This window comes from Trifolium pratense, linkage group LG4, assembly GCF_020283565.1.
Source record: "Trifolium pratense cultivar HEN17-A07 linkage group LG4, ARS_RC_1.1, whole genome shotgun sequence".
Taxonomy (NCBI): domain Eukaryota; kingdom Viridiplantae; phylum Streptophyta; class Magnoliopsida; order Fabales; family Fabaceae; genus Trifolium; species Trifolium pratense.
Genome location: NC_060062.1, coordinates 43,189,234 through 43,210,918, shown reverse-complemented (window position 1 = coordinate 43,210,918; position 21,685 = coordinate 43,189,234). Strand labels below are relative to the sequence as shown.

The following is a 21,685-nucleotide window of genomic DNA, read 5'->3' as shown; positions in this document are numbered from 1 at the left end:
TAACCAACAGCTTCCTCTTGCTGCATATATATTAAATAGTGTAATAGTATTGTAATGCTAATCAAATAGAAACAATAGGACCATATTGCAATCTCAAACAGACTTAATGATGAGATTATCTAAAGCATAAGCATTTCCATGAAGGGTAGGCAGCTAGGCATCAACCTGGGTTTAAAGGCAGCCAATCAAAGGTTAGCACACATGTTGTGCTTATTGGGTATTTTGCTGGTCAATCAGAGATCACCAAATCAGGAATCTTAATCTAGTTTTTATGGCTATTAATGTGGCTTAACTATATTCTATGTAATCACAAGCCCTTCATCTCCTTTTCCAATGGCATTAGTTTGCATTTTACAATGTCTCCTTTTCCAATTTATTGGAGTTTTAACGGGTTACTAAAAACATGCTTATACAACAAGCTTTCGGTGGAGCCATGGAGGACCTTAAGGTTAGAGAGAAAAGAAAGAAGAAAAAACATACAAAGAGTGTGAAACTGAAACCCACCACATCAAATGGTTTTGTTTTGAATAAATATGATTATATTTTCAAGATTGTCATGTGGAATGCTAACACTATAGTGACTACCTAACTTTGTAATCAAAAGAAATAGAGTTCAAATCTCCACAAACATTTTTAGGAATTCTTTAAAAAAACGGTCGAAAAAACAAAACATACCAAAATTATTAAAAAAAAATGACTGATAAAAGGTAAAACTGAAAAGCTATGACCAAAATATGTAGAGGATGTTTATAATATTCCCAAGAAAAATTACAAAACATAGTATTTCTTTCTTTTTTTTCCTGAGGTCTATCACTTTCATTCTAATATTACTTACATTTGCGCAAAAATACAAAACATGCCATTTACTGCTTGTAGTATAAGACCTATATATAAGGCAGTATGATCAAAAAGGCATATACAAAGACCCTCCCTATGTTTTGTTGCCTAAAGGAATGTAAACCTATATTATGGACAGCAACTGTAAGTCACTTCCAGATCTTAAATTGCTTATCAAGGCTGACTGAAGCCACCAACTCGGTAACATCAGAGACTGCCAAGGCAGACACAAGATCTTCATGTGCAGGCACAGTCATTTTTTGTCTATCCATGAAGTTCCACAGCATAAGCGACTGAATTAAAAAGAAAGATAATGAATGTTCTGTTGATCCAGAGTCAGAATAGCAAGTATTATTCTGTCTTTGATATAGTAATAATATGACAATTGACAACGGATAAATAACTTACCTCATTGCAGCCAATGATCACAACATGAAAGATGGGATGGAAAACACAGGTCTTGAATTTTTCATCGGTCCCATGTGCTTTCAATACCTGAACACATACCCCGCTGCTATCAGATCCAACAGCCCAGATTTTAACCATATCATCACTGACAGATGCTAGATAATCTCCGGAAGAGTGCCAGCACAACGAATGAACAGGGCTCTTGTGACCCTGAAATTGATAAACAATGGTTGTCAGGAGCTCATTATAAGGAGGGGGAGAAAGAATCAGAGAAAGAGAAAGATTGCATTGATGAATAAGAATAACACTTTGATGTAAAAAGTGTGTTTACTATTTACTGTTTGTGCACATTAAAGCTAAGAAAAAGAAATCAACTTATATGTTGAGGGAATGGAAAAATAAAGAAATATACATGTGAACCAAAATGTTCTCCAAATGAAGGTTGTCAATCTATCATTAGTACCAATATGTGAAATATAGCATCATTTCAGGTCAACTAAAACTTCAGCAAAATCACAAATAGACAAATGCAAATGCAAAACCATATTCAATGCTGACCTGCAATTTAAATTTGCATCTCAGAGTTTCTGCATCAAGGATGAGTATTTGATTATTTGCTGCTGCTGCAAGAAGCTTTCCCAAACCAGGTTGAAATCTCACCAGAGTTACACCACCCTGATAAAGTAAGTATTGGAAAATTTAAACTTATTTGCAATCAATCTATAATAGTACTTTGGGATCTGCTTCACAATATCTGTTTGAGATTTCATACCTTGTAAACCCCAACTAAACAACCCTTTTCAATACTCCAATATCTTATCTCTTTATTATCACAAGAGCAAATAAGGTCATCTTTACTTGGGTGAAAGTCTATGGACATCACAGCTGTACTCCCTGTAAATGTCCGAAGAGAATGACCAGGCTGCAAAGTATAATAAAAAAATTCATTAATATGATACAAGTAAAAAGGAAAAATCATTTAATAAAATGAACAACTTCACTGATATAAGAAAAACCAGTGTGATGCATAATAAGATTAATGAAATGATAAATCATAGGAATTAAATCTGAAGCAGATCCAGGAGATCTTTTAAAGCTAGTCAACTTTCAACAATAATGCAACATAATCAATTTTGCCACGTAATTGCACAACTGATGCTAAGATTAAGTTTACAACCTTGTAACATTCCAATATGTGTAGGCAAGAAGGGGAGAATAAATTATCGGCAGAAAACAGCATGCATGTAATGGAAATGTAAAAACCAACTACAAATTGGTTTATTGACAAGTCCAGTAACAGAGGACACTCAAGCCCCTCTATTTTTGACATATATCATCTACTTTAAATCATTTATAATATAACACTAGTACTCAGATTAATCCAATAAGGTTTACTTATCAATTTATTAACAATAATAATAGACTATAGTCCCATGCTTAAATTTTAGAGAGGGTTGTAGAAGAAACAAAAGGTAAATGACAAAAGAGGGCATAAAAGTGATGATTAATACAATAAGATATTTTGTTTCAAAAAAAAAAATACAATAAGATATTTAAGGAATGATAATAGACAAGGGTTATAGTTTTCACGGCAAAGATTTATATCATAAAAGTAAAATCATGATTATTGAGTCCATCTATTTATTTAAATCCAAATTGGTTGATAATTACTTTAAAATTGAATTTAAATCACGAAAATCCAGACTTACATTATTGACATCCCAAACCTTCACAGTTTTGTCGGCTGAGGACGTAGCAACACAGAACATGCTTGGACAAAATCTAACATCAGTTATCCTTTGAGTGTGCTCTTCAAGTGTAGATTGCAGGTTAAACGATTTTGTGCACCAAAGAGAAGCCTGCACCACATAGCAGAGGTTAATGTATTGAAATAAATAAACAGAACATTCTTTAAACAGACACTAAATGTAACAATATTGCTGAAATATAGATCACTTCTTCATTAAAGTTGGATCAACCTAGAATATACCTTTTTGTCATGACCACCAGTAACAAGCAGTTTTCCATCCGAGGAGAAGTGACAACAGTCAACTATATGTGAACTAGCCATTCCATGTTTGATCTCCTTCAATGAGAATCCTAATGAAAAGTAGACCATTTGAATTTGAAAGCTTATATAGTCATATACAATTTCATTCCATCAATTGTCTATTGAATTGAGATTTTTTGGAAGGGGGAAAGGATGGTGGATAATTCACAACTATCAGATTCATAATACCTGTTCCAACTCGTCCTTTATGAACTGCATCAGCAAGATTTTCACCCAAAGATCCACCACTCTTGAGATGGCCCATACCAGCCTGCCAAATAACAATTACCTCGAGGTCAAGTAGTTTATTCAAGACGCCTAAATTATTCCATGCTAAAGAAATCTTACATGTCTACTGTATTAATGGAGTGATAATCATAAAGATGAGCATAACTCAAAAGTGCTGATATATTTACTCTTAAAGTCAATATTTTATTGTATTAAACATTAGCATGTTCATTATATCATGCATGCCAATGTTTACAAGGAAAAAGTAGTTTTTCAGGGCCCTTTTGCCATGTAAATAAACAACATTTCATTCTACAGACAATAGAAACATAAGTTTTCAACAAAAAAATGGTGCAATGCAGGATGGCACAATCAGGCAATGTATACAAGTAGTGATTTTAAGACAATGTCAGATTTTAAATCGCTTATTATTATTAATATTATAATTAGGGATTAAAATTGAGCCAGTACCAATAATATTCAAAAGGTTCCCATTATTATTTTCTCTTTTATTTTACATAAAACCTCACAAATTCAACTTCCCTCATTTCTTTGACATAAAATCTCACAAATTCAACTTTTCTCTTTTCTTTTACATAAAATCTCACAAAATCAACAGCTTGAATTATAGTCTCTGACCAATTGATTCTGTGTTGATGCAAGTGATCCCAAATCATTCTGTTGCGGAGTTGGCAGTGGTGTCTGCATAGATGGTGTAGAAGGTGAACCAGAAGATGGCCCCACTGTGTTTGCAGTTCCAGAGGTATTGCCAGGACCTGAATATGATCCTACTTTTCGTTTTTGCTTTCGCCCACCTTGACTTTTGGTAGCCTTAAATTCACACACACAAACACTGATTAAAAAAACCTAAACATACATTACAGCTCCTGAATATTGCTCAAAGGCAATTTAATAGCATACAGTTTAAGTGGTGTAAAACTTAATACAATTCAGATATAGGGCTGTGGTTGATACCTTAAGGAGCGTTTCCATGTCCATATAAGGCAACAATTCAGGGAAATCAATTTGTGAAGGTGTTCCAATATTGGGAATGGAACCGCCTACAGAACTTGATTGGCCATCTTTTCCAGGAACCACAATTTGATTATTAAGAAGCAGCCTTGGTCTTTTGCCATCAAAACTACTGACAGATGGATTGAATGAATTCTGTTGTGCCTGAAGCATAAGTTGCTGCCTTTGTAAAAATTGATTGGAATATTGAGAAGACATTATCAAATTATGCTTCTGGAGAATTTCAGCATGAAGCTGATCATGTCCCTAAAATAATTTAGATCTAATCAGAAATAGGATTGCTCACTCAGTGGAAAGAACATTGATGCCCGTAGGTTTCTTGGATAGATATAAGAAAAAGTGAAGATGAGAATGATAGCCTATATTCTTGTTATTTTGTCACTTACTCACAGATGAACTTAAAGCACAAATGCAAAATTAATTAATAAACTAAAGAATCCGCAATTCCATATGGCAACCGTTTTTGGCAATTTTCACTTTCAATGACTTCTCATATTATAAGTTAAAGTTCTATAACAGAATTCAACTGTGTAGTTCTTCTGCACAAGCCAAGTAGAGAGAGACTTCCTTATTATTAAACTGGGACGATGATCTATCAGAAAGGTAATGTCCCTCCACCGTTACGATAAAGTTTACTTCATTCATATATACCAATTTCTAAGAAAAGTACCGAATAACATAAAATGCATGCATATCACCATTTCAAATGATCTAAACGACATATAATGTCCCTTTATTATCATGAGAAAGTTTACTTCATTAGTGCATGCACGGACAAAGCTAGTAAATATTAGTACTATGTAGAAAGTTAGAGAAGACAATATTATCTATTAAGTGTAGAACACAATTTATGTAATCCAATAAAGCAGCCTCACAGCACCACTAAATTCCATTTTCCCTAATATATTCAGCTTTCTAGTTTGAATTAAGCAAATCAATAAACCATGATATAGACTAGGGGGAAATCACACCAACAAACAGGGGGGAAAAAATCACAATATTTGTTAGGGAGAAATAAGCCAAAGTCTTACTGCAAAAGGCCGCCCTTTCAGAGTCAAATCGCTACCACCTTGATTTGAACCTAAAATGAGTTGTAAAGAAATCAAATTGCATATACTATAATTATGCCATAACAATATAACACACATAAAATAAATCTCATTTGAGAGGTGGCATATAAAGCAACTATGCACCAAAGCAGTGATAGAAATCAAATAGGAAAGCTGACATAACTCAATTGAAGTGATAGAAATCAAATGCATATCCTATAATTATATTTTTGCAAAAAGAACAGTTACAGTGTAACTGATTACAACCAAAGATATTATGAATGATGATGAATTTCAGGAAACAACAAATAAATCCAGTAGCATACACTTCCAAAAAACGGGACTGAAAATTAGTTAGAAATTAAAATATTGAAGCCAATTTACAATTTTACACAGAGTGGATATCTTTAAAGATCCCTTATTGAACATACCGAGTCTGCATATTGAAACACCAACAAGAAAAAGTACACTGGTTAATGTTAAATTTAACATGAAACAGAACAGTACCATGAACACCGATTAAGGATCCTTCTGAAACAACAGCTCGAGACCTCATCATTGCACTCATATCAATGTTCATGCACTGTTTCAGGACAAAAGACAGTTAATACATTAGACCGTTGTGAATTTTTATGGGGATAGCACACAACTCAAGAAAAAAGTTATGCTCATGATTACTTGTGTAGACCCTAGAAGTAGCCGGTTTGGATTTTGAACTTGTTGAAGATTCCCTTGTAAAATGCTAGGTGCACTGGGAAATGTTTGTCTGTAAACAGAATTGGAGAACTTGCTAATTCAGCCTCAAATGATATAATATAAGCATAATTAACAAGATTATATGAATAACTAATAATCTCATCAAAGACAAATGATTGGTACGCACCCTGAAGCCTGTCCACCAGTTAATGCTGTTGTTGCATTCCACAGAAAGGCACAATCCTCAATTGGATGCCCACCACGGATATAAGATTTCATTATCTGTATATAGTATAAACAATATATTGTTGTGATGCTAATTATATACGAACAACAGGACTATATTATAATCTTCAACAAACGTAATACCTCAATGGCCGTGTCCTCTAAACCATTTACATGGAGGGGAGACCTCGCCAAAGAACCATAGTTAATGGGACAGACAACATTGCTATTAAGAACTTGAGTTTCAGCCCCATATTGCTGCTGCTGAGCAGGGCTCTGTGATGCGAACTGCAAACTCTCCAGCCCTTCTTGCTTCCGCATTTCTTCAGCCTTATTTTGTTGGAACTGTCATGTTCAAATTCATAATAAGCTAATAATTTATGATCTATGGTCTATACTACATACTGAACACATAGAAATAAAGCTTAAGCACAGATACATAGCATCAAGTTCTGATTCTGACAGTGACATGGTATCTTACGATGATAGATGTCGAAGTTTAAAATCTTAATCATCATAGAACCATGGAAAATGGTAAATAATGGCTAGTGATTAAGAGTACTAAAACAACTGAAGTCAAAACAGAATAGGACTCTTTGTATTCAAAAAATTCCAAATAGGCGCAAACACAATGTGCTTATCCTTGGTTTTCATTTTCCATACACAAGCAGGAAGATAACAATGAACGCAATGTATACCAATAAGTACGCGTAAAAACGAAAAGATAACAAGGATGCAAATGATTTAATCCAGGAAGCAAAAAGAAAAATCAATTAGGTCTATATTAAAAGGGGGAAACCGCACCTGAAGATAAGATAGTGCTTGTTCTGAGTTTGAAAGACCTTGTTTGGCCATAAACAATTCCCAGAAAACCGACCACCACTCGTAGAGAAAGCCACCAGGTGCATCCATAACTGAAGCATATGGCCAAAATTAAAATTAAAAATCAAACTCAACAAACTAGAACAACATTTTCACTTTTGCATAAGCTAAATTACTTTTCCCTAAAATGCTCATATCAGTATCTTACCAATACCAGTTTCAACGGCACCTTCCTCATGAAATACTTTGGCTGTTTCATACAATTGTTTCTTCATCAGGTAATCATAGATATAAGCGTTTAACCTGTTTCCATCCCAAAAAACAAAAAAGCTCGTTAAAAATGAAAAAACAAGTATAATAAATGCAAGTTTAAGTTATGAAAATCACTCTGAGCACCGTGATTTTGCAAAAGCTACAGCCTAGCTTCTACAAAACCAAGCTGGCTCACCGTGATTCTGACAAATCAAAACATTAACTAAAAACTCGTTGGAAATGGAAAAAACAAGTATAATAAATGCAAGTTTAAGTTACCAAAATCACTCTGAGCACCGTGATTTTGCAAAAGCTACCGTCTAACTTCAACAAAATCACGCTGGCTCACCGTGATTCTGACAAACTCACCGCAAATTGAAACATGAACTAAGTAATCAAAGTAATAGCAAGAAATCAAAGAAAAAATAAATGTAAAAGAGTTTATAAAAAATTTAAATACAAAAAAAATGAAGAATCAAAGGGAAAACCCTTAAAAATCATGTTAGATTTTAGTTCTAACTAACTTACACACAAAATCACTTACATTAACTTCATAAGTTTTAGTTCCATTTTTTTTCAACAAAACATTGAGAAAAAAAACTTAAAATAAAAAAAAAAAAAAAAAACTCATGGAAAAAGTACTAATGCGAAAGAAACCGCGTAAGAAGAAAACGGAACAAGACGATGTTAGAAAAAGAAATGAAGAAAAAATGGCTATGAGTTGAGCGATTGAAGAGATTTCATACATTTTATGAGTTTGATCTTCAGACATTGTTGAAGAGAGCAAAGAAGTGTATCAGTGAGAAAACAACGCCTTTCCCGCTACGAAGTGAAAGAAAGACACTTATTTATAGACTCTGAATTGAAGAAGACTTCCTGGTGAAGATATTTTTTTATTTTAAGTAGTCTAGTAAGTAGAAAAAAAAAAGTAGAAAAACACGAAAATCAATTAATGAAATTGGACTAAAGTTTTTTTTTTTTTTGATAAAGAATTTGGACTAAAGTTAATCTAAGTTCATTCATTGATTTTCGTAGTGGAAGAAGATTCCGGATTCAAACTTCGGTCATTACATATAAAACAACTGAGATAAATTAAAATTAAAATGTTTTTATATTAGAGATAAATTAGTCTCTAATATATTAGATGACTAATTTATCTCAAATATAAAAATGTCAAGGATGTGGATTTTATTTTTGTTAAGGATTTAATTGGACCGTCAAAAAATTATAATTCTTTTTTGTCAAGTAATTTAGTAGTTAGAAATTTCATTGAGATGATCAGGATTTGAACCTTGGCCTCCTACATATCTAATGTAATGTCTCTATCAATTGAGCTAAACTCACGAGACTAAAATTATGAAATGTTAAAATCAGCGTTTTATTAAAAAAAAACATTTTGAAGTTGCATATAATATAAATATAATAAATTTTAGTCAAAAATTAGATAAGGTATATACTTATTTAATTTAAATTTTTTTGACTTTGATTTATTTAAAAGTAAAATAATTTTTTTGTGATGAATTGTTCGGAAGAATTCAAATTTAATTTCTTGAAATTAACAATTTTTTAATCAAATTTTCCTTATATTTCAGCTAAATTATAGATTATCAACCTCTTTCTTTGAGAGTTAGATGATTAGCACACAAAAAATAATAAATTTATTTGTATTTAATTAATAATTTAGTTTTAGTCAAAAAAATAATAATAATTTAGTTACTGAAAAGGAAAGAGTAAAGTAAATTTCCTTTTAGCTCATTTCAAACACACTTCATAAAAGCTTACTTATTTTATTTTTATGATGCGTACATATTTTTTTATGATGATATTAAAAAGAATTATTATGACACTGTAAAATTTAGAGTTTTATTTTGGTAATTTTTTGTTGTTTCTATATCGATGGTTGCTACCCACGCAACGCAATATTAGTGGACATGCTGCAAAAATGTTTGTTAGGATTTTCGTCAACTTTTGGTGTGAGTGTCTCCTTGGTGCATCATTCAAATTAAATCCCTTTTTTGATTTGATTCTAATTAAATCCTTACTTGTGAATTCGTAGTTTCTACAATTGTAAATATTTTTTTTTTTTAATTACCATGATATAACTATGGAGTTTTTTATTCTTACCCAAGAGATAATTATAGATTTTCCAATCATCTATTGATTAGGTACAAAACTCTTATTATTTAGACCAATGCTACTGTTAATCTTCTATATTGTGTATATAAAGAGAATACATGAGTTTTTGTGTGAATTTTTCATAATACTAACAATATCCTTAATTTTTTTAGTAGCAACAATAATCTTTTATTAACAAACTCATCATAATATAAGGCACATCTTTTTTTTAGCATCAAATTTTTTTTATTAACAAACTCACCATAACATAAGATACTATCTTTTTTTTTACATAAGTTAGACACAGGCAGACACTCTAGTAATAATAACAAACCTACTTTACTCGATCTCATATATAAATAATAAATATTTCTTTTTCAGATTCATTGAATATTTGGTGTATCTGGTCCATAATACGGATGAGATACATAAGTTATTCAATGAATTTGAAAAAAAAATTGCTTATGTATGAGACTAGAGAGAGTAATTTACCTTTATTTATAAAAATTTATGAGTGGTATTTTTTAAAAAAATATCAATGAAGGTTCCCGATGTTATGTATTAATGCACTTTTGACGCAAGTATTGTTACGGTTAGGTTTCTGATGCAACAACGAAGATTATCTGGTCCATAATACGGATGAGATACATAAGTTATTTAATGAATTTGAAAAAAAAAAAAATATTGCTTATGTAGAGAGAGAGTAATTTACCTTTATTTATATAAATTTATGAGTGGTATTTTTTAAAAAAATATCAATGAAGGTTCCCGATGTTATGTATTAATGCACTTTTGACGCAAGTATTGATTACAGCTGGGTTTCTGATGCAACAATGAAGATTCCCGATGTTATGTATTTGTCGATGCACTTTTGACGCAAGTATTGATTACAAATGAGGTTTCTGATGCAAAAATGGAGGTTCCCGATGTTATGTATTTTCCTATGCACTTTTGACGCAAGTATTGATTACAACTGAGGTTTCTAATGCAACAATGAAGGTTCCCCATACAATACTTGTCGCAATGCGCATTTGTCATCATGCATATGAATTTCAATGGATCTTCCCAATGCAACCCCCGATGTGATGTATTTTCGATGCACTTTTATTGCATTATCAGTTACAATGGATGTTCATGATGCAACTCGCTGTCATGTATTTTCCAATGTGCTTTTGTTGTCATACATATGAATTTCAATGGATCTTTCCAATGCAACCCGATGTGATGTATTTCCGATGCACTTTTATTGTATTATCGATTACAATGGATGTTCATGATGCAACTCGCTGTCATGTATTTTCCAATGCGCTTTTGTTGAACATATTAATTACAATGATACAATATTTGTCGCAATGCACATTGATCACGCGCATGAATTACGGTAAATGTTTTTGATGTAATGCATCTTCCTATTCACTTTTGTTGCACTATTAATTACAATTAAGATTTCTAACGCAACAATGGAAGTAGAGCTGTCAAAACGGGCGGCCCGATCGATCGGGCTTCGGGCTTTGTCGGGCCGGGCTAAAAAGGCCGATAAAAAATGTGATAGAAAAATTAGGAAAATTTCTCATCCCACTACCCATTTTCTCACCACACCCCTGGAAATTCCATTTTTGCCCTTGATCAAAAAATTCGGAACGCGTTTTCCGAATTTTTTTAGTTCAAATTTGGAAAAAATTCGGAAAACACATTCCGAAGTTGTTTTTGAAGGCAAAAAAAATTCGGAAAACGCGTTCCGAATTTTTTGACCAAGGGCAAAAATGGAATTTCCAGGGGTGTGGTGAGAAAATGGGTAGGTGGGATGAGAAATTTTCAAAAATTAGTGCCCGAGCCCGGCCCGGTATGGGTTGTTGGGCTTTCGGGGTGGCCCGGATATTTTTTTTTACTTTTAGTTTCAAACTAAACATTATAAATAACTAAAAAATTACTACGCCGTGTTGTGCATACCAAAATTGGACATTCAAATTAACTACTACACTATGTTAATAATTACTCTTATAGTATACATATATTTAATAAGATAAAAAATTCTCATGCGCCCTATTTTTACTCATCCGTCACGTACGAGTTTTTCGCACGCTCTATTTTTACTCATCCGCTACTTATGAGTTTCTCGTGCGCCATATTTTTACTCACCCGCTACCTAAGAGTTGTCGCACGCCCTATTTATACTCATCCGCTACTTACGAGTTTCTCGCGCGCCCTATTTTTACTCATCTACTACCTACGAGTTTCTCGCACGACCTATTTTTACTCATCCATTACTTAGGAGTTTCTCGTGCGCCCTATTTTTACTCATCCGCTACATAAGAGTTTCTCGCGCACCCTATTTTTACTCATCCGCTACTTACGAGTTTCTCGCGCACCCTATTTTTACTCATCTTCTACATACGAGTTTCTCGCACGCTCTATTTTTACTCACCCGCTACTTATGAGTTTCTCGTGCGCCCTATTTTTACTCATCCCCTACCTAAGAGTTTCTCGCGCGCCCTATTGTTACTCATCCGCTACTTAAGAGTTTCTTATGCGCCCTATTTTTACTCATCCGCTACTTATGAGTTTCTCGCGTGCTCTATTTTTACTCATCTACTACCTACGAGTTTCTTGCACGCTCTATTTTTATTCATCCGCTACTTAAGTAATTTGAGGAAAAAAACATCGTCCGCTACTTAAGTAGCGGATGCTATTTGAGACACTCGAAGAGCGGCAAAAAGAAACTCTTATAATACAATGTAAGTTCAAATCATCCACAACAAGTTACTTATAGTATTTATTTTGAAAAAAAAAATAATTTATTCGGGCTTGCGGGCCGCCAGTGGCCCATTCGGGCTAGCCCATATTTTAAATGGGCTTTATCGGGCCGGACTAAAAAGCCCGGGAACAATTCGGGCTAGGATTTTCAAGGTCCAGGCCCGGGGAAAAATCGGGCTTGACGGGTTAGAAATTTCATTCTTAAGATAAATAAGTGGGATGATCGGAGTTCAAACTCGAATCCTCTACATATATGATGTAATGTCCTATATCACATAATATTTTTTTTTATATATTTCTATATTGTGGGATGTGGATTTATATATTTAATTTTTTATTAAAGTTTTTTTGACCATATACCAGTATCGTAAATTTTAGCGGTTGAATTTTCCTGTGCAAAACAAGTCTCAACACACATCAATCATACAATTAATTACCATTAAAGTTCCCAATACAACACATACTTATTGCAGTGCATCTCAATCGCACATTAGTTACTAGTACGATCTAAGTTTCCAATGCAATTCAACCATTCAAATGTGCCTCAAATGCACTTTTAAATATGACGAATGTTATTTACTCAAGCAAACATTGTGTTTTGAACAAGTTATCTATGTCTAATTGTGTGATTATATTAATGTTGGTTATTGAAGAATAAAATGTGTGAAGTATTTGGAGTTTAATTTATACTGTAAACTATTTTTACCTACATTGCTCTAAATCCCCCCAACTCACCAATAGATATCTTCATCTCCTGATAGTTTATTTTTACCTGTGTGAACAATGTAAAGGGGAGGGGAGAAAAGCAAGCACCTAAGAAAAGGGACTTTAGCATTTCGCATTTCTAAAATTTGGGCTTGAATTTGAAAACACCGGTTAAATTGAAAGAGACTAGACTAGTGCCAGAATTTTTCTCTTTCCACCTCCCGTGTTTCTTTTCTACCCCTATTTTTTCATTTTTGTTTCAGAACGTGTTTTCCAAATTTATTTTGCCTTGAAAAAAAATTCGGAATGTATTTTACGAATTTAAACTAGAAAACTTCGGAAAACACGTTCCGAAGTATTAATACAAGGGCAAAAATAGAAAAACAGGGATAGAAAAGACGCACGGAGGGTGGGAGGAGAAAAATTCCTAGCACCAATACCACCTCTTCTCAGTATTCTTGGATAAAACGCTGAAATGTGTGGAACAAAGGGAAAAAATGTAGTATAATTCTAACAAATCTTAAAAGCATTATGGCTAATGCTACTAAGAAAGAATTCGTTGATAATACTAAAAATCACTAGTTCAAGTGGTGGAATCATTGTCTAAGCAAATACAAGATAAGTTAATTATAATAGAACAACAATGGATTTGATCTTTTCATTTGATCCTACCATGGCAAGAGTTCTATAGCTTAGTCAACCCTTTTTTGTTGCTGCATGGGTATATTATTTGTTGCCACTCTTTCACCATGATCTAAATTGTTGCAAACTTATCCTAAATTCTTAAAATTCTAACATATTGCATAGCTACGAATTCATAAAACAAAACTTTCTCATCCACTAATGCATAAATTAATGTCCTCTAAACAATGAGCAGAAAATAATTCCTAGGGCATGTAGTGCATAGAAGATATGTCATGATTTTCATTCCTTGAAGTCATCTTTGTCATCAACGGGAATTGGACTATTCCTCCAATACACAGCTAGAGCACTTCCACCAAGCTGCATGACAACAATAAGAAGTAATCATAGATAAAATCGTTAATTCTTTTGCAAGAATTTGACAAAAGTAAAAGTCTAATAGAAGGAAAAAAATGTCCTATCTTACCGCCATGCAGACTACGCTGACAGCAGAAGGTACGGCTACAAGAGGGTTTGTAAAGTGCTTCTGAGCAAGCAAGAATCCAAGTGCAGAGCTCTGCAAATAGAAGAAGAAAAAAGTTCAGATAAGCATCAATTGATAGTGTAAATGTGAATATATGACTGTTACTGATTATCCCTTCGCCAGAAACATTGTTCAATGACATCTTACATTATTAATCTATTGATCTAATATTATTGCTTGCTATATTAATATACTATTTAGCGCTCTATGCTCAAAATTTGGAATTAATTTATGCATGTGCTTTGATGTCCATCTTCTGCAATTTGATGGTAGTCGAACACCAAGAAATGCCAGAAGTGGGGATTCTCTTGGTATGTCCAAATGATTCCACGTGATTACATTAGCATCAAGAACATAATCTTTCACGAGTCATTCATATCACATTAGTTATAAATGAATGTATCTTTGTATGCGAAGTTACCAACTCCATATGTACATAATCAACATACTATTACATCCTAAAAAGAAGGCGAATGACTGAATGGTGAATTGGTGATTAATAGTGAACTATAGTTTTTCTTGGTCTCCTTTTACCTCTAACTATTGGACCATTATCCATTTGGTTAACCCTCGTTATATAAGTTCTAAGGTCCAACAAAACACCTATGAGAAATGTACTCGATCCAAATGAAAAATATAAAAGATAGCAATGAATATTGTTGCATTAAGTTTACCTGCATTCCACACTCAATAGATATTGTGCGTGATGTGGATTCACCGAATGATAATCTTGAAATCCAATAACCAAGAGCAAATGCAGCAGCATGTAGAGCAAGAACTGGCAATATCAATTGTGCTCCTTGAGTTTTCAAGACCTCCGCAACTTGTCCGATCTGAAAATTTAATACATGTCAATTTCCATGCAAAGCAAGAATGAGAAGTGATAATTATAACAAAGCCAGTGAACATCATATTCTATAACTTGTTCAACTTACTGGGCTTGCACAAAGGAGAGTGGTCAAAATAACTCCTATCAAAGGCGTCACAGTGATTATCTTTGAAGTGAACTTGGGAAAGAACTCATTTGCCAAAACTGCCAAATAAAGCAAAAACATTTAAAAATCATCCTAATCTTTAAGAACCAGACTTTACACAAACCAAGTGGAGAGGCATTACTGCATTAGTAAAAATTCAAGTGCTTGTGCAACCAACTCTAACACATGTTACTTGAAAGATTCATATCTTACCTCCCACAATTGTAGGGACTAAAACAACCTGAAAGGTACTAATTGCAAGACCCTGAAAAAGAAGTTTCATTCCATGAGTGAAAAAACCGAAAATATAAGATATAATAGGACTTTTGTGACAGAAATAATGTGAAAAAAAATCACAGTACAGCCGGAACACTGAGTACGTCAAAAAGAAACACAAAGTATACTTTCCAAATATTTACTTTTTCGCATGATTAGGAGATAGTATGATTTGTACTTTTGTAGTGTCAAGTGTCAACTACGCATTTCATTACCAGCTTGCCGATAAAAGTTTAGTAAAATATATTTTAAATGAAACAATTTTTTTAACATCCCCTTCATGCAAAAAAAAAAAAAAAATAGGCAAGCTAGCCATAACTTACAGCAGCATCAACTGGAACAAGTTGACCAGCTAGAAGCTTTGTTAGGAGTGGGGTCATAATAATAGCTCCAATAGTTGAACACCTGCAGAATGGTAAATAACATGTTGGTAACTTGATTTCTTAAAATCACTCACCAGATAAATTCATTGCTGCAACAAAATACAAAAATAATAAAGCTAAAATAACTTCGTCTAGGTATAACGTGACACAATTGCAAAAATAACACATTTAGTAATTGCATATAGTTTCATATTATCAGCTATGCATGTTTGAAGAGGATATTTGAGTTTCATTCAGAGGTGTATGAGTGCATGCTCTTCGAGTTTCTGTAGATAAATAGAGTACCACAAATTTAGGCACGTGCTTGGATTGCAGTACAGAAAAACCTTTTTAGGTGTTCACAAATTGAATAGGATCAGAAACACAAATATTGAAAATAAATTCTATAAGGATTACTTACACGCTCGCTATCAACCTTTCACCAGATGAAAAACTGTTTTTCAGCACATATGACAAAATTTAAAGATTGGAGAAGGGACATGAGACAAAAAAGGGGGCCAAAACAGCAAATAGCAACATTGAGTACAGAAATCACCAAATAGCAACTAAAATAAGCCAGATAAAAATATAAAATACAAAATACAAAAGCAACCAAACAAGGAAATGCAAGTTAAACATACGTTGTCATTAGAACAGAAAGAGCAACGTTTCCCTTGGATATGTATGTTGCAACATTTGATGCCTGACCTCCAGGACAACACGAGACCAAAATAAGACCAGTTGCAAGAGGAGCCGAAAGTTTTAGTGACTGAGAAACAGAAATCGTTGTTAGCATATTTGGCATGATATAGGTTCTTATGATCCACGCCACGGTACATATCTAGTAGTACGATATAAATTACCAATCGTTAAATTTTGGTCTCTAATTACAATAGAAATAAATACTTTTTTTTAGAAAGCAACATGAACAGGACAAATAAAAAAAGTGACAGACATTAATAGGCATTAAGATAAGGTCTCTTTAACCGATTAAACCACACACAAAAACACTGCATATCCCAAAAATGGACTCAAAAAATAACTAGCTACGTTAATTCCTACAACTAGGTACAATACACTCAACTAACCAATGGCATTGATATAATTTCTTCGATAACAATCATTAGGTAATTTAAAAATATAACATGACATAACATATTTCAAGAACTAATTTAATTGAATCGGCACGAATAGCAATGCATGAAAGTGCCAAAAAAAATTAAAGAAATACCATTGCAATGACAAAGCCTAGCATGGGCTTGATTAAGTATTGTGCAAGAAACCCGACACCAACCTGCAACAACAAAATAAATCATATTTAATATGAGAAACAAACAGAAAACATTTCCTTTAAACATGAGCGATTGTCCCTTACTGTCCATGGATTTCGCAAACATCGTCTGAAATCGTCAAATGTCAATGTCAAACCCATAGACAGCATGAGGAAACCCAAGCCAAGAGTAAATAGGTCTGTCTCCAACCAAGTAACCTGGAATAATGTCATAACAATATAGCAGTTAATAAAAACATTTCACTCAACAACCATATGAGTAGCGGCGTAAAGATAGAGTTGTTACAGCAGCTGGCTTGTAAATACCGAGGAGAGCCCCCAAGATGACCTGCGCATGCAAGTTAAAGTCAGCCAGATTTCAACTACTGAACAAGTAAGAAATTGGAAAGAAGAAAAGATTTAGACATACCCAAACGGGAAAAAGGGTGGTTAAAGTTTCAATAATTTTCTCATACTGGCTCAGGCCCCCAGCACTTTCAGGAACATCTCCAGTTGTTGAAGCTGAGCACAATATTTGAGAGTTCCTAAACATAGCAATAAACAAGTCATTAGCACTTCAAATAAAGAATGTGAAAGAAGATATTCAAGCACCAGTAAAAAGATAAAAAAATTTGCCAGTCAGTACCGTAGTACGGAACGATAAGTTACAGAAATTGTCATAAAGTGGTTTGGATTTTACATTCCATTTTCCTTTGTTTTTCTGATTTTCATTTTAAATCCATAATGTGAAAATGAACACCGTGTTATAAAGCAGTTAAGTTCTTTTTTTCAAGAAGAAAAGAAGGGAAGGAAGACAAGCAAACCATGTAGTGCACATAGTTTTATCCCGGGAATGAAATAAATCTGAAACCTAGCAATCTATGGTATAATTCAGGCAAGATAGATTATATTAATCAAGTCCAGAATATTTGAGCCGGAAGGCATAATGAGTATACCTAAAATTCAGAACTGGAGGATAAGTTCATAGGAAGATTCATAGAAGTTACAATTACGTATGGATGAGAAAAAACAATCCGAGCCCGAGGTCATCTCTAGTTACTTAGATTAAAATTAGCATTAACAATCGAGGATTGCAGAAAACAGCAGTTTGTTCAAATTCCACTAAGTAACAATGCTATAGTGTTGCTATAGCCGTTATTTGACAATATTTTGTACTGAATAGCATATTGCAAAACAATAGTGAATTCTTCAAATTCAAATCCCGCTATGCTATAGCTGTTATTTGAGAATATTGCAGAACAATAGCGATTTATTCAAATTCAGCAACGATAGAACGCCGGTCTAGTTGCTAATATCTAACAACACTCGTTGAAATGTGTGCTGAAAAGCTGAGTTTCAATAAAAGCACAGATTACATTGTATATAATTTCACATCTGGTTAAAATTATATTCAGTGCACTGTTTTTCCTTTCCCACTCTTCCCCTGTTCCTACTTTAAAATAGAATCAGCAACTTTAATCTAAAGGCACAAATCTTTACTTGAATCCAATCAATAATGCATGTACAACAAAGACTAGCCCTTATACAGGAGGGCTTTTTCCTCTTTTCAAACAATTACAAGAAACTTCTATCCGTTCAACAATGACAAAAAGAAGCTACCATGGCTTAGCATAGCTACTCGTATCATCGTACCCTATATATATATATGGAAGTACTAATTTCATTTCATTCCCTCAAATTCTTCCACAAACATCAATTATAAGAGATTAAAAACACTTCTTTTCAGTACATATACTAGGTATCAAGTTCAAGTTCAAATCCTCCCGGTGCCACTTTCTGTGTTGGCCAATTCACACAGAAACTTTGGCTTTAAATGGGACCCCTAGTAGACGGTGGAATTGGTGTTCCTCATATTAGTACATATACCAAAACCATGTCACCGACATGTGTCGGGCACCAGATACGACTTCGATGCAAAGTATCAGAACTACGTAGCATGCCACTAAACTCATTGCTTGTATAAGAGCATGGTTTTAAAAAAAAAATAAAAAAATACCTTTTTGACGTCAAATGCACTAAGGGTAATCTAGCATCAGCAACAATTGGATTTGCGCCACGCAACTCACTTCTGATTGCAAAGCTTTTCACGTCTGAAAGACAGATGACAGAAACATAATGCAAAACATGTCAAAAAAAAAAAAACAGAACACATTTTTTCAGATCAAATATTGTAACAAACATACCTAGATGATTATTAAAAAGGTTGTTTCTTCGAGTAATATGGTTATAGCAGCTTGGTTTAAGAAAAGCATCATATGTTCCTAATCTATGGTCTCTGAAAATAATTCTGGGCATAGAAGCCATTGATTGGATGAGAGAAAAAGGGTTTTAGTATGAAAAAGGGTTTAATGAATGATTCAGTGTGATGCTGGAATCAAAGAGAGTGAAGTGAAAATGAGAATGAGAGTGACAAGTTTGGGTTATAGTGAATTATTGAAGATATCGTGGATAACAAAGAACCACAAACGACCCTGCCACCATCCTAAACCATATCTTTTCCATACAATTTCAAGCCAGGCTGGAGGAGTGTATGAATTAACTATTCACTCCAATCATCAATTTCACACTTCAAGAATTTTTTTAACCTTTGACTTTTTTGTCAAAAATAATAATTATAAACATGATAAAATAGGTAAATATCCATTGAAATTGCAAAATTCATTAAATACCTCCTAAATTTTTTGAAATGTCAAATGCCCCTGAAATTGAGAGGTGCTTCCCAAATTGCTCATGCCTCGTTATTTCGTTTGCGGTGATGATGTGACGTTAACGGTACAGGTGTCACATGCCAATGTAACGTCGCGTCTCAGGGGTAATTGATCATATACATGTTACAAGGGGTAATTGACTAAAATAAAGATGTCAATTTGCATCTATTAACGAAGTTCTCCGTGGGGATTATATGTTTCCCCGAAGACATTTCGGGATGGGGATCGAAAAGTACCCTTCGCCACCCTGAACTCCTCGAACCGACCATATTATTTAAGATATTATATATAATGTATAATTGTATAACCTTACAATTTTTTAATTATCTTTTATAAAAAAAAAAGTTAATACGCTAGAAAATCAAGAGTCATCATTATGGTGATCATCTTATTTTCTTGTTTCACTACCTAGATAACGCTAAAAAAGTGCATCAAGTACATACACCCTTTACACCGACTACTTCTTTTATTTTCTTTGTTATTGAGGCAAAATGTGTTTTTATTTTTAAAAAATGAAAATGCAAAATACATGTTTTTGTTTTTTTAATAAAAAAGTGAAGAAATAACAAATTACTAGTGTCATACTTTTGCTCGAAAAGTATAGAAATTTTGTTAATTTTTTATGTTGGTGGATCTTCGTGGATACCGTGGGAATCTGTGGGGATGAGGAAGAATATTTTCTGGTGGCGTGAATCTGAGTCGAGGAACAAATTTAGGGGTGGGGCGGGGAGCTGGGACGGCACATTCCCTACCTAGCTTACATCCTAAACTAAAATTTTCAAAATCAAGGGGTTAATTGATTGAAATTACTGCCATGTGACGTGTATCTGAAAAATTACCCCCATGTGATGTGGCGTCACATTAGCAGGTGTCATATATGTAGTTAACAGTCATGTCATCACCACTAACGAGAAAACAGAAGTAGGGGCAATTTGACAGACGCCACTCAATTTCATAGGAATATTTGACATTTCGAAAATTTCATAGAGATATTTGACGAATTTTATGATTTCACACATAATATTTGTATATTCATATTCCATTTGTCAAAAAAATAATTTTATAAGGTTAATAGTAACTCACAAGAAACGTTTAGAGCATCAAAGAGCAACATTAAAACCGCCAAACTAGTAAAACTCGCACAATTTAGCCAAACAATCAAAGTTGTCGTTCTAACAAGGATACCAAATGAGTAGTGTGTAGTGGTATATGAACACAAAAAGATCGGACAAAAATACGACACAACCTCTCTCTACTCACAATATAATTATCGAGATGTGCAAAAAATATTTTAAAAAAAAGCATAAAGTGAAACTTTGTTGTATTTTTATTAGAATATTGTGTTGAAATAACATTTCTCATACGGAATTTATGTTACACATTCAAAGGATCCTCTAACTGAATCACATGGGGAATCTAAATAGCAAACAAGATGATGATGGCCAACAAATCAACATGGATTCAGACCATGATATAGGAGTACAAAGTAATAATTTGAACATGGTTAATATAAGAGGGGTCAATACTACAACATAAGCCACACCCTCGTGATCCCTAATAGGACCACCAAACCTTGCCAAGCATGAACTTATAAACACTACCATCTACATTTAGAGACACCCCGACCATGAGGGAGGCTTTCAGGAAACAATTTTGGCCAAACCTTAGGTACGAAGCGAATCAATATCCCGAATAACAATATGAATATGACAAAGTATAGTCATGATGACTTGAGT

At 33.6% G+C, this 21,685-nt stretch overlaps 3 protein-coding genes and 1 long non-coding RNA gene across 4 annotated transcripts; all 4 read right to left on the bottom strand.

The window, feature by feature from the left end:
- Nucleotides 1-735: 735 nt before the first annotated feature.
- On the bottom strand, nucleotides 736-5,448 carry LOC123922721 (transcriptional corepressor LEUNIG-like). Its single transcript, XM_045975418.1, has 10 exons — nucleotides 5,431-5,448; nucleotides 4,499-4,801; nucleotides 4,163-4,354; nucleotides 3,485-3,566; nucleotides 3,236-3,345; nucleotides 2,955-3,104; nucleotides 2,018-2,167; nucleotides 1,804-1,920; nucleotides 1,246-1,455; nucleotides 736-1,130 (listed from the first exon to the last, which is right to left on the bottom strand). Exons 1-10 carry the CDS (start codon nucleotides 5,446-5,448, stop codon nucleotides 987-989), a joined length of 1,476 nt encoding a protein of 491 aa, XP_045831374.1. The 3' UTR covers nucleotides 736-986.
- A 1,014-nt stretch (nucleotides 5,449-6,462) lies between these two features.
- On the bottom strand, nucleotides 6,463-6,996 carry LOC123922720. The gene is made up of 3 exons (XM_045975416.1): nucleotides 6,931-6,996; nucleotides 6,670-6,870; nucleotides 6,463-6,582 (listed from the first exon to the last, which is right to left on the bottom strand). Exons 1-3 carry the CDS (start codon nucleotides 6,994-6,996, stop codon nucleotides 6,463-6,465), a joined length of 387 nt encoding a protein of 128 aa, XP_045831372.1.
- A 355-nt stretch (nucleotides 6,997-7,351) lies between these two features.
- LOC123924585 lies at nucleotides 7,352-8,401 on the bottom strand. The gene is made up of 3 exons (XR_006814759.1): nucleotides 8,346-8,401; nucleotides 7,556-7,650; nucleotides 7,352-7,439 (listed from the first exon to the last, which is right to left on the bottom strand). It is a non-coding gene; the product is annotated as an uncharacterized LOC123924585 (long non-coding RNA).
- A 5,331-nt stretch (nucleotides 8,402-13,732) lies between these two features.
- LOC123921178 (sodium/pyruvate cotransporter BASS2, chloroplastic) lies at nucleotides 13,733-19,869 on the bottom strand. The gene is made up of 13 exons (XM_045973608.1): nucleotides 19,425-19,869; nucleotides 19,238-19,331; nucleotides 17,651-17,765; nucleotides 17,528-17,569; nucleotides 17,326-17,439; nucleotides 17,182-17,244; nucleotides 16,592-16,719; nucleotides 15,912-15,993; nucleotides 15,526-15,577; nucleotides 15,274-15,371; nucleotides 15,013-15,171; nucleotides 14,282-14,371; nucleotides 13,733-14,175 (listed from the first exon to the last, which is right to left on the bottom strand). The coding sequence occupies exons 1-13, from the start codon at nucleotides 19,543-19,545 to the stop codon at nucleotides 14,098-14,100; spliced, it is 1,236 nt and encodes a 411-aa protein (XP_045829564.1). The 5' UTR covers nucleotides 19,546-19,869; the 3' UTR covers nucleotides 13,733-14,097.
- Nucleotides 19,870-21,685: the final 1,816 nt, after the last annotated feature.

Coding starts and splice junctions, on each gene's coding strand:
- LOC123921178 (XM_045973608.1), bottom strand. CDS start 19,545: ATGGCTTCTATGCCCAGAATTATTTTCAGAGACCATAGATTAGGAACA. Junction 15,994..16,591: donor CTTTCTGTTCTAATGACAAC/GTATGTTTAACT, acceptor ACCATTCTGCAG/GTGTTCAACTATTGGAGCTA. Junction 14,372..15,012: donor CTATTGAGTGTGGAATGCAG/GTAAACTTAATG, acceptor TTCTATTTGCAG/AGCTCTGCACTTGGATTCTT.
- LOC123922721 (XM_045975418.1), bottom strand. Junction 4,355..4,498: donor ACATGGAAACGCTCCTTAAG/GTATCAACCACA, acceptor TGTGAATTTAAG/GCTACCAAAAGTCAAGGTGG. Junction 3,567..4,162: donor CATCAACACAGAATCAATTG/GTCAGAGACTAT, acceptor GTTATTTGGCAG/GCTGGTATGGGCCATCTCAA.
- LOC123922720 (XM_045975416.1), bottom strand. CDS start 6,996: ATGTCACTGTCAGAATCAGAACTTGATGCTATGTATCTGTGCTTAAGC. Junction 6,871..6,930: donor GCTTTATTTCTATGTGTTCA/GTATGTAGTATA, acceptor TGAACATGACAG/TTCCAACAAAATAAGGCTGA. Junction 6,583..6,669: donor TAGAGGACACGGCCATTGAG/GTATTACGTTTG, acceptor TACTATATACAG/ATAATGAAATCTTATATCCG.